This window comes from Heterodontus francisci, chromosome 40, assembly GCF_036365525.1.
Source record: "Heterodontus francisci isolate sHetFra1 chromosome 40, sHetFra1.hap1, whole genome shotgun sequence".
In the NCBI taxonomy this organism is placed as follows: Eukaryota; Metazoa; Chordata; class Chondrichthyes; order Heterodontiformes; family Heterodontidae; genus Heterodontus; species Heterodontus francisci.
Genome location: NC_090410.1, coordinates 3572632 through 3589369, shown reverse-complemented (window position 1 = coordinate 3589369; position 16738 = coordinate 3572632). Strand labels below are relative to the sequence as shown.

Sequence of the window (16738 nt, the reverse complement as noted above, 5' to 3'; positions counted from 1 at the left end):
GAATGCAGACTGTCCTGTTTAAAACCCAATGGATATCTGCACTGATGATGGCACTAAGTGCAAGAACATTTTTTAAAATGTAAAATATAGGAATGATTTTAAAATTGAATAGTAGGAGGCGGCTTTGAATCCAAGGCACAGAAGGAGGCCATTCGTCCCAGAGTCCATGTCAGCTCTCCGTGGAGCAATCCAATCAGTCTCACGCCCCTGCTCAATCCCTGTAGCCCTGCAATTTTATTTCCTTCAAGTGCCCATCCAATTTCCTTTTGAAATCCTCCCGCGGTCCTCGTGAGCAGCAAGTTCCAGCTTTGATATAGATTATAGGGCTGATTTTACAAATGCTGCCATTGGGACCGCACACTCTGCACATAGAGAAATTGTAGAGGTCCTGGATCCAAAATGCACAGTGTTCCCTTTGTGCATTGTTCTGGTTAAGACTCCCCACTAATAGCACACACTTGGAAAATTGCCCTGACAAGAGAACAGGATTGTTGCAATCATGGGACCTGCTGTTTTACAGATAAAACAAAAGACCGTGGCACAGTGTGTTGAATATTACTACACCTGGAAGAAACAGCTAAAATTCGAGTGGAAAAGAACGCACTTGCTTGAGGAAGAGGAGATAAAATGTGAACCAGACAGTCCCAGCGATGGAAAAGAAATTAAAAAGCTGGTTAGAAATGCTGCTATTTACGCTCGGGCCAGTCAGGGGACAAGATGCAGGCAGGTAAGGGGAACCCAGGTGCTGGAAGAGCCTTGGCCTTTGTCCTTATACAGCAGGTATGAAGTTTTTAACTGCCTGTGTGGATGAACAAACTGACCGTGGCACTATGGTACAGGAGACCATTCAAGTGGGGGCAGTGGTTGGAGACAGTATAGTCAGCAGGGATAGATACTGTTCTCTGTAGCCATGACCGGGAGTTCTGAAGGTTGTGTTCCCTGCCCGGTGCCAGGGTTCAGGATGTGGCTGGAGAGGGAGAATCCAGTTATGGTGATCCATTTTGGGACCAACAACATAGGGAAGTCTAGGCATGAGGTTCTGTTTGGTGAGTGCCAGGAACTAGCAGCTAAATTAAAGAGCAGGATCTCAAGTGTTATAATCTGGATTATTACCTAAACCACATGCAGATTGGTGTAGAGATAAGAAGATTAGGGAGATGAACATGTGACTAAAAGAGTGGTGTGAGAAAGAGAGACTCCATTTCATGGGATACTGGCACAGGAAGGAACTGTAAAGTTTGGACAGGCTTCACCTGAACTGGGCAGGGACCAGGGTCCTAGCAGAAAGGATAAATAGGACAGTCACAAGGACTTTAAACTAGTAAATCGGGGCAGGGCTCAAGTGAATAGTTTGAAAACAAACAAAAGGGGAAAGATTAGATTAACAGTCAGAAATTGTGCTCTAGGCTCCACAGGAGCGGGTAAGACTAAAAGATGTAAAGTAATTAAACCAGGAGAGAGAAATAAGAAATGTATCAGGAAAACATTAGAGCACAAGGACAGCTCAGGGTTTGTGGGTCAAATAAGCATTCTTTATATAAACATGGGGAGTATAAGGAACAATTTGAATTGCAAATTCAATGTGGAAGGTATGACATGGGAGCCATTATTGAGACATGGTTACAAGACGATCAGGACTGGGAACTAAATATACCAGGTTATAAAGTCCACAGGAAAGATGGAGAAAATGGTCAAGGGTAGGAGTACTTATTGATTAAAGATGAAATCACTTCAATTGTATAAGAGGATATAACGAGAGGTAAGCAGGCAGTGGAGACTTTATGGACAGAATTAAGAAATAGAAAAGAATATAAGAATGTAGTGGGGGTTGTGTATCAGCCCCCCCCCCCCCACCCCCGGTAGCAGCTGTGAAGTTGTAGATTGTATAAATGCAGGGATTAGACAACAGTGTAGAAAAATCAGTGGTTTTAATGGGGCATTTTAAATTTCTCATTGGGAGAAGCAGACTAGCACATGTCAGAAAGCTAGTGAATTTCTTGTATGTCTGGGACAGGTGCCAGCTTAGTGCCACTCACCTCTGGGTCTTCAAGCCTGTGAACCAGGCTGAGACTCCACTGCAGTACTGATGGAGTGCTGCATTGTCAGAGCTACTGTCCCTCGAATGAGATGCTAAACCTGGGGTGCTTGTAGCCTGTTCAAAAGGATTTTAGAAGAGGGAGGTGCACAAACAGCTGATTAATGTACTTTATTGTGGAGCATGGTGAAAATGTGGCAGGGTCTCTTATTCAGAGAGGCACTGCAGGCAAATAATGTGAGAATATTGAGAAAATTGAGGAGGTACTTGAGGGGAGCAAGCGATTGAAAGGTGTTTGTTTCTGGAACTGACTAGGTGGACTGCAGAGTCCTTTCCCTGCATTGTCCTTTGTAAGAAAGAAATTCTAGTAACAGTGATATTAAATATAATCATTGGTTGTAATATTTTATTTTTAAAAAAACCTGTGGGTAAATATTTTCAACTAAACTTTTTTTTTTCTCACCCTCCCCTCAGTCGTTCTTAGCCTCACAGAGTATAAGCATTCCTTCCCAGACCAGTGTGCACCGGGAAAAGCTAAAGAAGAAAATCGTACGGGCTAAGCCCAGTCCTTCTCCATCAGTTCACTGTCAGACGGGAGTCCAGGACAAGACTGAGAAAAAATTCACCGTGGGGAATTTCCCGTGTAAAGAATGCACGAAGTAGGTAGAGCTGTGAGTGGTGGGGTCTGGGTGAAAGTTCAGAGTGATACTGTAATGTTGCTAACAGTTGTGATTTTCTGGTTAACCACTGTTAAGGTTCATAATTAAAGAAATAACTTGCATTTATATAGCACCAATCATGACCGCAAGACATCCCAAAGCACTTACTTTTCAAATCCTTTAGAAATATAGTCATTGTTGTAATGTAGGGAAACACAGCAGCCAATTTGTTCACAGCAAATGCCACAACAAGATTAAGTTCCTCTAATATCGTTTTTTAGTTGAGTACCCATGAGTTTTGGGTCCCACCGTGACTCCAAAGCCATGGGCAGCCTTTTCTTTAACCTCTACTCAGGAAGGCTGTGTGTCCTCACCCACTTCTCCACTCCCTCTCCCTCTCGCTCAGAGTCTTTCCCACTTCCTCCTCCTGTTTTGGGGGATCGGCAAGAAATTCAAAAAGATGGACAGGAAAAGGCTAGCTGGTCCAAGACAGTCAACAACGACAACTTGCACTTGTTTAGTACCTTTTAACCAGTAAAATGTTCAAAAACATGAGAGTTATTGGATGAAAATCAGTCATGACCCAACTAAATGTGACTCCCAGTTTTCCCTCGCATCTGCAGTTATGTAATCTGGACAGGCGAAAAACCCTAGGCTAATTCAGGGAAAGAAATGATCTGGACATTGTTACCAACCTTGCAGCAGAAACATGCCCCTGAACTCACCATCTCCCACAGCAAGAGAACGTGGCTTTGTTATAAGGCAAGAAGAGTTTCAGGTTGGTAGTCTCACCCTTTTGAGAATGAGGTTTTAGGTTCCTGCACGCTATTAATTATTGTTGAGGGGAGATGTGTGGCACATAACATGCTAAGCCAGTATCCCCTTTAAGCAGAGTGCATTGTGAAGAGTTAGTTGTACAGCCATTATGTTTTAGAGAGTGAAGAATGAGCTGGTGCCTGCTGCTGCTATTTTTAGCCAAGACTGGCATTTTAAAGGCTGCACTTTTAATTTCAGTCAACTCTAGCATTTTACCCCTTTTTAACATGAGGTTTATGTCCATACTCCAGTAGATATGCAAATAAGCTGATCCTGGAAATTCTCACGTGCACATCCTTGACGGACACAACTCATTTTCAATTAGTGTAAAAGTAGTGTAGTCCACTGCGTGAAATTTCTTTGCCACTATCTCGTTCCTCTCAGCATGAATTGTACTTATCAACGTGACAGATAAATAGAACAAAATCATGACTTGAAAATTTGGCTTATTAGCGTGGGTTTTCGACGGGTGCTCCGGTTTCCTCCCACAGCCAAAGACTTGCTGGTTGATAGGTAAATTGACCCTAGTGTAGGTAGGTGGTAGGAGAATGGTGGGGATGTGGTAGGGAATGTAGGATTAGTATAAATGGGTGGTTGTTGGTCAGCAGACTCGGTGGGCTGAAGGGCCTGTTTCAGTGCTGTATCTCTAAATAAAAAAAAAATTCTTAAAAGGTGGCATTTTTCTCACTTGTTTCCCTTTTAGTGCCCTCTGCTATGTAGTAGGGTGAGATGTAGTATAGAGGGAGGAGACTTGTATGGAGCATGAATATTGGCACACACCTGTTGGGCGTGATGTTTATGGACTGAAGAGTGTGAAACGGGGGCTCCACCTGTCAGTTCAGCTGGGATATTAAAGTTCCTGTGACACTATTCCTGAGTGGCCTGGCGAACATTCTTCCCTCTACCAATCTCGGCAAAATTATCTCATGGTTGATCATCTCGTTACTGTTGGTGGGATCTTGCTGTGCACAAAGTGGCCGTTGCATTTGCGCACAAAGCAAGTCACTGCATTTCAAAGTCATTGATTCTATGTGATGCACTTTGAGACTTTTCTGAGACTGGATGAGGCATTATACATACGCAAGTTTCTTATTTTTGATTGAGAACTTATGACATTAACGCTCATACATTGAGGCACAGTGGCGGCGCAGTGGTTAACACCGCAGCCTCACAGCTCCAGCGACCCAGGTTCGATTCTGGGTACTGCCTGTGCGGAGTTTGCAAGTTCTGCCTGTGTCTGCGTGGGTTTCCTCCGGGTGCTCCGGTTTCCTCCCATATGCCAAAGACTTGCTGGTTGATAGGTTAATTGGCCATTATAAATTGCCCCTAGTATAGGTAGGTGGTAGGGAAATATAGGAACAGGTGGGGATGTGGTAGGAATATGGAATTAGTGTAGGATTAGTATAAATGGGTGGTTGATGGTCGGCACAGACTCGGTGAGCCAAAGGGCCTGTTTCAGTGCTGTATCTCTAAACTAAACTAAACATTGTGTTGGCCATTCGCCCCTAATGTTCCATCCAATTAAGTACAATTTTATCCAATTGGTGCCACATCAGACATCCTAACAGGAGTTTGCAGTTTAGGAGTTGAGGGTAAATACAGTGGCCATAGTGAACAGGATGCAAAATGACTCGTGTTAAGAAAGTATTGTAACCATTATACTGGTGCAATCTTGTATAATGAGTATTTTGCAAAACAAGTTGCATTGTTTGCCAAGGTACTTTTTAGTGGCAAAATGTTACCAATTGCACCATTTGAAATGAATGTTGGGTATATTTGTTATTGGGTTGAATTTAAACAGTTCCTCGTGATGATAGGACTCTGAAGCGTTTTTGAATGTAAAATACCTGATTCTGTTGCCGTTGGCTGTATTTAGAAATGTAAACAGTCGGACTTGCCTTGTTCCAGTGCAGCAAAGGCCTGCGGATTTTGGCAGCTGCCACTGGATTTGCTCATGTCGCATCTGCCAGATCCAGATGATGGGAAATACATGGGCAGCTGTGGTCAGTGGATAACACTCTTGCCTCAGTCAGAAGGTTGTGGATTCAGGTCCCACACCAGAGACTTGAACATAAAAAGCTTCACTGACACTCCAATGCAGTACTGAGGGAGTGCTGCAATGTTGGAGGTGCTGTCTTTCAGATGAGACATTAAATCGAGACCCCGACTTCCCTTTCGGGTGGACATAAAAGATCCCATGTCATTATTTTGAAGAGAACGGGAGAGTTTTCCCCGGTATCCTGGCCGATATTTATCTCTCAATCAGCATCATTATTTTATCACAAATTAGCTGACGTGATTCCTGCATTTCAACAGTGGCTATGCTTCAAAAGTACTTAATTGACTGTAAAGTGCTTTGGGATGTCCTGAGATTGTGTAAGATGGTAGAGGAATGCAAGTCTTTTATTTCCAGAGCAGGATATGGGTATAACCTGTGAACTAGCACTGTCAAAGATGACTGTGAATGACAATAAGAGATCTCGTGCTGTCACATCTGTTCTGCCTTTCTACAGCTGTGCTTGACACTACAGTGTCACATAGTCGACTAAGAGCTGAGGTTTTCCCACTTCTGTTATCAGCAGAGCTTTTTTTTGGCTACTTTGTATGTCATATTACCACAATCATTGGCTTATAAACTAATAGCCCATTATATCAGATATTAATTCTTATTATGCATACGTGTATTTCAGAGTGTTTGACAAAGTGAAAAGTCGAAATGCTCACATGAAATGCCACAGGCAGCAGGAGGAGCAAGAAAGACAGGCAGAAATGAAACGATCAAGGATACGTTTGAAAGTTGAAATAAAGGAGGAACCAGAAGAGACTATCCTGGTCTTCACCCCAAACAATCTACAGAATATTACCACATTACCACACCATAAAGACGTTACCAGCATCTAGTGATGAGCAGAGGTAGAAAGGTGGCTTTGGGGATAGTAGGGCAGTAGTCTGAGTTTTGGATTGTACAAAGAGCTAGCACAGACCCTGAGCCAATACCCACCCCTGTGCTGTAAATATCTCTGGTTCTAGGTATTTTGATTTGGTTTGTCTGGTGGTGGGGATGGGATACACGTTACCATTCATGACAGCTTGTACAGTATAGACCAGATGATGCACAAAAATATTCTGGAGGCTGCAGAAAGAAAATGCTGAAAGTCTTTTGTTTTAAATCTTACATTGTACACTGTTTTCAAGATGAAAACCATTCCTGACCTGTGTGTTGGGCATAAGCCATAAGATTTACGAATGGGATAGAGAAAGCCTAGTTCAATAATGACACCGTAAACCTGTAGTGTCAGATCGATACCAGCTTAATCCCACACTGAGATGCTAAGGTTGCAGTAAACCACAACTCATAATGACCTCGGTCTGGTGTAGAGATAAAGAGGGTCGAGAGGTAAATACAATTTCTGGTATGAAACACCAGAACTACTGTATTTCAGTCACCATTGGACTAGGTTCTATTGCTGTCCCATGAACCAGGAAATGGACATGTAGAAGCTGGGATACCCTGGATTTTAAAGTAAAATCAGTGATCCAAATCAGCGAAATAATAGAGACATGGTGAAAAATACAGGGTTAAAGGAAAGAAATCCATTCTCCCAAAACAGAAAATACGGCATAATGGAAAAAGGAAGACAATTAGCCTGGGGAATGTTGGCACAGGGGTACCATCGCATAAGGTAACCAAGTATGGTTTATAAACAGCCAGTAGTAATCATCACTCACCATTTCAAAATTCCCATTGGAAATGCGACACAAGTGGGGGTGGGGGGTGGGTGGGGGATGTGGTCAGTGTTGAGTAGATAAACTGCATTAACTAAACTGGTACCCAGTGCAATGTCCAATCTGTAACTATGTGGTATAAAAAGGCTTTGAGTTATTTTTGGTCTCCATGAGCTGAGATTTGCACAAGATGGGTAAGCAGGTGAGCATTCCTTGTAACCAGCTGATTAGAGAGGAAACGGGTGACTTCAGCCATCTCCTGTCATGAGTAAGATCCTTGCCTCTGCCAGTGTGCCAGGGGCACAGATGTGATCTTCCACTCTGGCACTGTGCCCCTCAGAGAAGATTTTGTTTTTGTTCCTTTTAAATTTGACGAGGTTTCCTGTTTCGCTTTTCTGCTGTATACCAGGGAATGTGCACCAACTGCAACCAAGAGGATGGGGGAAACTACCTGTTTAAGACTTGTGCCCAGTGTTACTAGGAGGTGCACAAGTGTTCCAGCAGGAATACCTAGATAGTAAGCAGGAATTACGGCCAATACTTTAACTCTCCTGCTCGGAGTTGCTGAGGGTAATTGTAACATTTCAGTTGTTGTCCTGCCCTGAAAAATGCTTAATGGTTTTTATCCTCTTGCTTTGCATTTTTAATGTGCATTTTTGACATATTGGTGATATTTTCACTTTGTTTGTGGCAATGTAAAGGTAATTGCCCCAGTCATATTTTATATGCCTTTTTAAGATGAAGATTTTTGCAGGAAGTTTGAACTGTTTTAAATAGGAAGTGGAGCTGGGCCAGTGTGAGACTGTGCCCTCTTCTCCCAGTCTCTGGTCAACAAGAGTGTCACTTCAAGAATGAACAGCAGGTACTTTTTAATTGAGGACAATCACCGAGATGCGTTTATGCCAAATCTCTGGGTCAGATTTACACGTACAGACTATTTTTTGTGTTTGAAATGTGGCTGGACTTAAAGGCATCAAACTTTGTGCCCTACCATTGGCTATGCATCTAGGAGTGGGCAAGACTCAACATGTATGCAGCCTGCCATATTAATGTTCATTTAGGGAAGATTGCTGCTGTAGGGCATGTAACAAAATTATAAACCAATATTACACTGTAAAATCTTTTCTCAAAGTGGGGGGGGGGGCAGCATTTCCTCAAAGGAGAATTTCTTTTAAAGTTTTTTTTTAATGGGAGAGGGGCAATTACTTTAGATTGAAAGTAACCCCAGGTATTTTAACTTCGAGTGCCTCCTACTGAGTTATGTCTTATTGTTCCCTCATCCCTGTTCATGTCGTGTGAGACAACAGAATTCATGTCAAATTTAGACTGCTTTGTGCTATAGACTGCCATTCTCTAAGAACTAGACTTGCTGTTCCAAATCCATTCAAATTGGAACCCTTAAAAAAAAACTAATAAAATGCCAAACACTGAAATAAAACCAGTATGTTTTGGAAACATCAGCATCTATACAGAGACACTTTGCATATGTTAAGACATGCTGTGCAGTCCAAGCATTATCTGTAAACTGAGCCTCCAGCCAGCCAGCATAGATTTGAATCCTATTAGTCTACACTGGACTAAAACACAGGTCTTTACTGGTTGAAAGGGCAATGTTTGATACAAGTGAGATTGGGAGTATATTAAGCACCAGAGCAACCAATATCTGTTTTTTCATTTTCTCAATTATAGTCACAGTTTATAATAAAATGTGAATGCTCTTTAAAATGTGCGATAAAATAATTGAGTTGAGTTGGGTTGGGCACTAGAAAGTATCGGAAACCTAATCATTTCTGTTTGACAGGTGAGATCAGGAATATGGTCCATTGGTTTCCTTCATAAATTCACCCAAATTAATAGTTTTAAACAAAACAAACTCAGACTTTGTTTCCAGCTCTTTCGTAATCTGGAAGATCTAAAATGGAACAGATTTTGCTTTCATATATCAGTTGTATCTCTTAATTTCATATTTGTACATTGCTGTATATTTTCCTTAAGATACAAATCCAAAAGGCAGTTCATAGATTACTGGAAAATTGCAATAGGAATGGATGTATTTAACTTTTTTTTTTTGCTAAGTGCAGTTTTCATTTGTATACAAGAGCATTTATACAAAGACTCCACACACATGTTTCTGCATTTGTATGGGAGAAGCTGGTAAAAGGAGGGAGTGGAGATGCCCTCTCTGATCTGATTACCTCAATTCCTCCTCAAAGCAGGGTGCCAGTGTTATTTAGCAGCACTGAAGTGTTTGTTTCATCGAGTTGGGGTTTTGTTTGTGTGGAAAATAAAATCTTTAAGAATTAGGTGAAATCCCACCAATGCTGTAAGCACACAAGGCCCTGTAGAGTTACCTTTCTTTAAAAGTATGCAGTATTGTTTCATTAAATGTGATGTTGACTGTTGGAGTATTTCAGTTTTGTGCATAAAGCAGTGTGCGTGTAAACATGTGGGGAAAGGGCACAACTGGTTGGTTTTCCCTTCCTGAAATAACACAAGCAAGTTACTCAACAACGATTAGCCAGGTCTAAAAACAGAAACTGCTAGAAATACGCTGCAGTCAGTTAGCATCTTAAATGCAACAATTCCTTACACCTGAAATCACAAAACCAATGGTCTCAATTCAGGTGCTGACTGACCTTTTATGCAGTGGCATCAATGTGGTTAGTCAGTTATTAGTGGTCTGAAAACCTTTTACTGGTCAAATTTTAAAGACAAAAGTTGCCTTGTTATTGGAAATAATTAGTTACAGCTACACAGTCCTGTAAATTTGCCACTATTCACACATCCTAAAAGTGCTCATGATGCCAGCTTGAGCAGAACTGAATGATAGCCAATTGTGCAGTGTTGCTGTGGAGATAACTCTGCTGAGACTGCTTCAGGTTATTTGGGACTGGATGCATTTTCTCTCGAGTATGACCCCCAAGCAGTGACTGCAAGCAGGCTATATAAACCAAGAAGTCTGATCCTGCCCTTATCAGACACCCAGACCTATTAAGCAGGTGAATGGTACCACTTACAATCTTAAGCTTGTGGGTTCAAGTTCCCAATTCAGGTGCGTTCTCTCGTGCCGCACTGAGAAAGTGTTGCACTATTGGAGATGCTACCCTCTCAGGTGGACATAGAAAAATCCTCCGTCATACAAAGGCATTTAGTGTCCTGGACAACATTTATCCCTCAACCAAAACTACCAGAAACAGATTATCTTGCCATTTACGGCTTAGTAGGTCCTAGCCATGCACAAGTTAACTACTGAATTTTTGAAATATACTTAATTGGCTGTGAATTGCTTTAGGACACCAGAGGATGCAACAGGCACTATAAAAATGCAATTTTATTATTTCTTTACAAGTAGGAATCCTGCCACTGAAGCTTCCCTGTTGCCTTCCAGCTGAAATCAGAACTCTGAACAAGCTGGGGATTTTACTGGCTCCCCAGCCACATAACCTATACCAAAATGAGCTAGCTTTACATTTCATAACACCTGTTTTTCACTTTCATTAACTTCCTGTAATTCCCACAGCAAAACAGTCTTTCCACAACCAGTACTGACTATGTAGCCAGATTCCTCCCCTCTCCAGTGAACACGTGTTTGACATGCTGTAGGAAGGAGTGAATCGCTGGGCAATGTCCCCTCTGAGGAAGCGCCTGATAGCATAGCGAGAGAGACCCTTCAGCCCACACTCGGGCCAACATCCCATTTTGACAGCAATGTATAAATGAAGCTGATGAAATGCAGTTTTCATATTAAAACAAGAACATTTAATTTGCAAAAACCATAACCTGAAGAAAAAAAAAAAACCACTACTGGATAACCAGAACTTGGTCCTATAGAAACAACTCTGCAGCAACAACACATCAGTCAAGAAGTTTTAACTTTCTGGAAAAATGTTTAACCCAAAGAGCTTTTCCAAAATATTCTGTTCTGTCCTCACTGCTCTATCAATGGGACAGAGTACAGAAAAAGTGTTTGTAAAATCACTCAACTAACTTATGATCTCAGGTCTGAACACCAATAAGCCTAGTGGCCAGCATTATGTCAAGAGTCCATCCACAAATGACAAAAGCAGTCAGGTAAGTTTCCAACATCAGTATCTGCATCTAGGATGGCCATAAGAGCAAGGCAGGGCCCTTCACTCCATTCAACTAGGTTTCTGTTTTAAAACATCAATGCATGATTTTATAAAAAACAAAAGAGCAAGCTTTCTAATGGGAGGTGGGGGGAATAAATCAAATTATTTCTACAAAAATATTGAGATCTAGAAGCAACACACAGGTGCTCCTAAGACCTGAACAGGAACATCTGTGAGCTTTAAAAAAAAAAGACTGGTGCAATTACTCTCCTCGTAGAGCACTGATCTGGGCCAGGGCAGCAGTTACTTCCCTGCCTGCTGGGCTTGTCGGCGGAGTAGGATGTAGATCTTCTCCTTGAGCCAGTCCTTGTTGTAAGGTTGATAAGTCTGCGTGTCTGCTCGATATCTGGAGAACAGAAAAAGGGTTTGAAAGCTTCATCGTTCACTACCAGACTTGCAGCTTATAAAAAAAATGGGTCAAGTGTTATATTCAGCCTCCACTCGCTGCCACACCAACCCCTCCCCAGTCAGCAGCTCCCAACTGTGGCTGAATGCAAAAATATAGTGGGTTCAGTGATTTGCAACCAAACCCCAAATTAGTAAGCACATTGCATTGTTGGCAGAGGCTGCCCCAGTATCTGTGCACAATGATTCTCAATTTACAAGAAAAACAGGACACGTTAGGAACAAGAATGTTACGTATTATGCACAGGGTTCATTATTACATTAAAAAGTATGAAGCATGTTTAATTTATAACCGGTTTCCAAACTGGGGGTTCTGAAGTCACCAGATTCACGTGTATCTGGGTTTAGAGGCCATTCACAGTGCAATTGTTCATTTACTAGTAAATCATTTCTGTTGTTATACACCAAGTAAAAATGCTTTCTGCAATGATAATGCTATTCTTTGGAGAGCTAACAATCGTTCAGGGTGGGACTAATTTGATAGCTTGTTCAGAGCACTGGCACAGGCATGATGGGCTGAACAGCTTTCTCTTATACTGTAAGATTCTATGATAAGACAGGATCCCCAGATAAGCGTCAATACTGGCAGACATCCTGGGAGCTGTCAATTGTGGCCAAGAATTCCCCTATGCACAAATTAGAGCTTGGTTGTTCAGGGGTCAATGTCAGGAAGCAACTCTTTACATAAAGGATAGTGATATTTTGGAACTCTCCCCCCAAAAATCTGTTAAGGCAAGGTAGGTACACGGAGTTAAGATACAGAGCAGCCATATCTAAATGAATGGAAGACAGGCTCGAGGGGCCGAGTGGCCTGCTCCCATGCACAGAGGAAATAACAAACAGCAACAGCACTTACACAAGGCAGCTGAGGTCAGCAAGGTCATCAATGAAGTCAAAGAGTTGGCTAATATCGTACGTGATGGACGGGCTGTTTGGGTTCATCCTCTTCAAATGCTCTTCGAACATCTTGCAGACACCTGGGAAGGAATAAATACAAACTCTGCATGAGCCTCAATACATTTGAACTTTAGTTTGAAGCCTCTCGTACATCGGCACTGGGTGCTGCTGAACTGCAATTTCTCCAAAAGGAGAGCGATAAACAGACACCACATTCACACCTCCCCCCCCCCCCCCCCCCGCCACAACGTATTTGTTAGTTTTCTCAAAAGGAAAATGATTTGGTCTTGCCTCTGACACTCCATGCCCAAAGGAAAAAAATTAGAGCAATTGGAAATTGCCGCACAGAGTAAGCCACGCAAAACTAGATAAAACTACATCAGCCTGCATTTATATAGTGCCTTTAACATAGCAAAACATCCCAAGGTGCTTGACAGTAGTGTTAAAATCCGACACCGAGCCACAAGAGAAGCGATTAGGACAGATGACCAAAAACTTGGTCAAAGAGGAAGGTTTTAAGGAACATCTTAGTCAAAATCAATAGCTCAGGTCCGATTGCAGTCTGCACTGATCTCATTCAAGCAGGTACAAGCAGTGGGAAAAGAGAAACTAGCCAAGCTTCCTGAGCTGCTCACTGCAGAACGACTGACTGGAACATTTCTGAACATGGATTTTGGAGGCCTCCGTTGCAGAACAGCCTGTTGACAAATGTGCTGGCTCACACATTAAGAACAGTACCCTTGAAACGCAAACCACCACAAGAGCTGCCTTGAGATGGGAAAGAAAATAACTTTGCAACTGCAAAGCAGGCTGGCAGACTTTGGTAAATAATAGAAAGGTCCAAGATGGTTAAACCATTTTCTCAAGATACCAACTAACCCAACTCAAATGTCCCATTTCTGAATAGACAAATGGGTCCTGAAGATTCATTTTAAAATACTGAAATTAATATGGTAGAGGTGTCCAGTATTTTAATTCAGATTCCAGGGCCATACCTTCCATACATTCATTGACAGATTCATAGTCTGCGTAGGTTCTTCCCTCTGGGCGTTTTGTAGGTTGTACAAGCAAAATGGTGTGCGACTGAAACAAAATAAATAGGCGACAGATTAATAGAAAGCTGTGGGAACAGTTTGAAGCTACTCAGCCCATCAAAGCCACAGCAGTTCAATCGTTCCAATCCCAATTTCCAACCTTTTCTCCATTCCTTGTATCCCTAACATCCTTCTAAACACCTCAGATGGCTTCCTGAGAGAGTGTGGCCCATTCTTCCAACAATTTGAGCGAAAACATTTTCCTAAATTTGTTTTTAATTGATTTGATTTCACTTCTTAAAGCTACTGTCTCTTAGTTCTGGGTTTCTCCTGTTAGAGGGGCAGGTTCTTCACTGGTTATCCTGCAAAACCCCCTCAGTGATGGCGAACGCAGGAGAAACTTCCTTATCCAGAGGTGAGAATGTGGCTATTTGCGGGAGGAGGTTATTGGAGGGGGAAGGGGGTTTATTGGGGAGGGGGATTTTGGGGGGTTACTGGGGAGTTTATGGGGAGGGGGTTGTTGGGGGAGGGGGTTATTGGGGAGTTTATGGGGAGGGGGTTGTTGGGAAGTTTATGGGGAGGGGGTTGTTGGGGAGTTTATGAGGAGGGGGTTATTGGGGGAAGGGGTTATTGGGGAAGGGGTTGTTGGGGAGTTTATGGGGAGGGGGTTATTGGGGGAGGGGGTTATTGGGGAGTTTATGGGGAGGGGGTTATTGGGGGAAGGGGTTGTTGGGGAGTTTATGGGGAGGGAGTTATTGGGGAGTTTATGGGGAGGGGGTTATTGGGGGGGTTAATGGGGAGGGGTTTTTTGGGGAGTTTATGCGGATGGGGTTATTGGGGGGTTTATGGGGAGGGGGTTTATGGGGGGGGTTATTGGGGAGTTTATGGGGGAGGGGGTTATTGGGGGGTTTATGGGGAGGGGGTTATTGGGGGGTTTATGGGGAGGGGGTTATTGGGGGGTTTATGGGGAGGGGGTTATTGGGGAGTTTATGGGGAGGGGGTTATTGGGGAGTTTATGGGGAGGGGGTTATTGGGGGGTTTATGGGGAGGGGGGTTTATGGGGAGGGGGTTATTGGGGGGTTTATGGGGAGGGGGTTATTGGGGGGTTTATGGGGAGGGGGTTATTGGGGGGTTTATGGGGAGGGGGTTATTGGGGGGTTTATGGGGAGGGGGTTATTGGGGAGTTTATGGGGAGGGGGTTATTGGGGGGTTTATGGGGAGGGGGGTTTATGGGGAGGGGGTTATTGGGGGGTTTATGGGGAGGGGGTTATTGGGGGGTTTATGGGGAGGGGGGTTTATGGGGAGGGGGTTATTGGGGGGTTTATGGGGAGGGGGTTATTGGGGGGTTTATGGGGAGGGGGGTTTATGGGGAGGGGGTTATTGGGGGGTTTATGGGGAGGGGGTTATTGGGGGGTTTATGGGGAGGGGGGTTTATGGGGAGGGGGTTATTGGGGGGTTTATGGGGAGGGGGTTATTGGGGGGTTTATTTCGCAGGCTCTGAGCCTCAGCCCCGCTTCCCGCTGTTGCAGCTTTTGTTCCGAAACTCCGGGCCTGGGATCAGGAGCTTCTCCCCGGGGCCCAGCCTGTTCGTCCGCCCGCCCGCTCACTCACTCACCCACCCACCGGGCAGGAGTCTCGCCCCCTGCCCCCGGTTTCCCCCCTTTTCTCTCCCGGGTTTTAATTTCTCACCATGTTTTTTTTTCGCTGTTTTTCGCCTCACGAGAAAAAAGATGGAGACCGGAAGCGGCGACCTTTAACCCGGAAACATCGTGACGTCAGGCCAAAAAACTTCAGGAATAAAAGTTCAATAAAAGTTTTGAATTTGCTGAAACTTCATTGATGTTTCACGTTGAAAATAACTTTATATTGGAAAATCTTTGACATTTCACAGATACTTTAGCAACATTTGTTTCTTACAAAAAGCTTTTTCAAACTTTTAGAGAATAATCCAGGGGAAAATAAATTGGAATTTGGAAAAGTCTTTTAAAGGCAAATTGTTTAACCAACTTTATCGAGTTCTTTGATAAAGTTATGGAGAGGGTGGATGAGGGGAGTGCGGTTGATGTTGTGTATCTGGACTTTGAAAAGGCATCTGACAACATAGCACATAATAGACTCGTAACAAAATTCAAGCCCATGGAGTTGAAGGACATTGGCAGTGCCCATACAAAACCGGCTAAGTGACAGAAAGCAGAGAGTACCATAATAAATAGTTCTTTCTCAGACCAGCAGAAAATAGACAGCGGTGTTCCCTAGGCATCAGCATTTTGACCACTGCTCTTTTTGATAGCTGTTACCTGGACTTGTGTTTACAAGGCACAATTTCAAAGTTTGCAAATAACATGAAACTCAGAACTGGTAAGTAGGTGGATAGTAGCAGACTTCAGGACTGACTGGTGAAATGGGCAGGCACATGGCAGGTGAAATTTAATGCAGAAAGGTGATGTATTTTGGATGGAAGAATGAGGAGAGGCATTGTAAAAGAAATGGTACAATCTTTGTGGGAGCTGCAGCAGATACCTGGGGGTTCACATATACAAATCTTTGAAGCTGACAGGACGTTAAGAAGGCAGTTAAAAAAAAATAGAATCCTGGGCTATACCTTTAAAAATCAAAAAAAAAATCACTTGATTAGGCCTCAGCTGCAGCATTGTGTCCAATTCTGGACAAGACACTGCAGGAAGGATTTTCAGGCTTTGTAAGGGGAGGCAGAGATGTACTAGAATGCTACCAGGGATGATAGATTTTAGTTGTGTGGAGGGGCTACAGAAGCTCAGATAGTTTTCCTTAGAGTAGAGAAGGTTAAGGAGAGATTTAATAGGGGTGTTCAGTTTTGACAAGAGTACGTAAGGAGTTCTGATGAAAGGTTATCGACCTGAAATGTTAACTCTGTTTCTCTTTCCACAGACTGCTGTGTATTTCCAGCACTTTGTTTTTATTTCAGATTTCCAGCATCTGCAGTATTTTGCTTTTATTACATAAGGAGAAACTGTTTTACTACAGGTTTGGTAACCAGAGGACACAGATTGGCAAAAG

At 43.0% G+C, this 16738-nt stretch overlaps 2 protein-coding genes across 2 annotated transcripts in view; one reads left to right on the top strand and one right to left on the bottom strand.

Moving 5' to 3' along the window:
- LOC137353146 (zinc finger protein 541-like) overlaps nt 1-7246 on the top strand; it is a 38943-nt gene extending 31697 nt beyond the window's left edge. Inside the window, exons 14-16 of the mRNA XM_068019192.1 lie at nt 521-727; nt 2510-2694; nt 6201-7246. Of these exons, the coding sequence (XP_067875293.1) occupies nt 521-727; nt 2510-2694; nt 6201-6411 (603 nt within the window). The 3' untranslated portion in view covers nt 6412-7246. The remainder of the gene's footprint in view (nt 1-520; nt 728-2509; nt 2695-6200) is intronic.
- Nucleotides 7247-10972: 3726 nt separating this feature from the next.
- On the bottom strand, nt 10973-15476 carry LOC137352980 (enhancer of rudimentary homolog). Its single transcript, XM_068018822.1, has 4 exons — nt 15392-15476; nt 13664-13751; nt 12628-12748; nt 10973-11712 (listed from the first exon to the last, which is right to left on the bottom strand). Exons 1-4 carry the CDS (start codon nt 15392-15394, stop codon nt 11610-11612), a joined length of 315 nt encoding a protein of 104 aa, XP_067874923.1. The 5' UTR covers nt 15395-15476; the 3' UTR covers nt 10973-11609.
- Nucleotides 15477-16738: the final 1262 nt, after the last annotated feature.

Bases quoted from the DNA above. Each gene is read 5' to 3' on its own strand.
- LOC137352980 (XM_068018822.1), bottom strand. The intron at 12,749-13,663 runs GTATGGCCCTGG...ATTCCTTCCCAG, and splicing joins TGTCAATGAATGTATGGAAG to GTGTCTGCAAGATGTTCGAA. The intron at 11,713-12,627 runs GTAAGTGCTGTT...TCTGTTCTCCAG, and splicing joins GCTGACCTCAGCTGCCTTGT to ATATCGAGCAGACACGCAGA.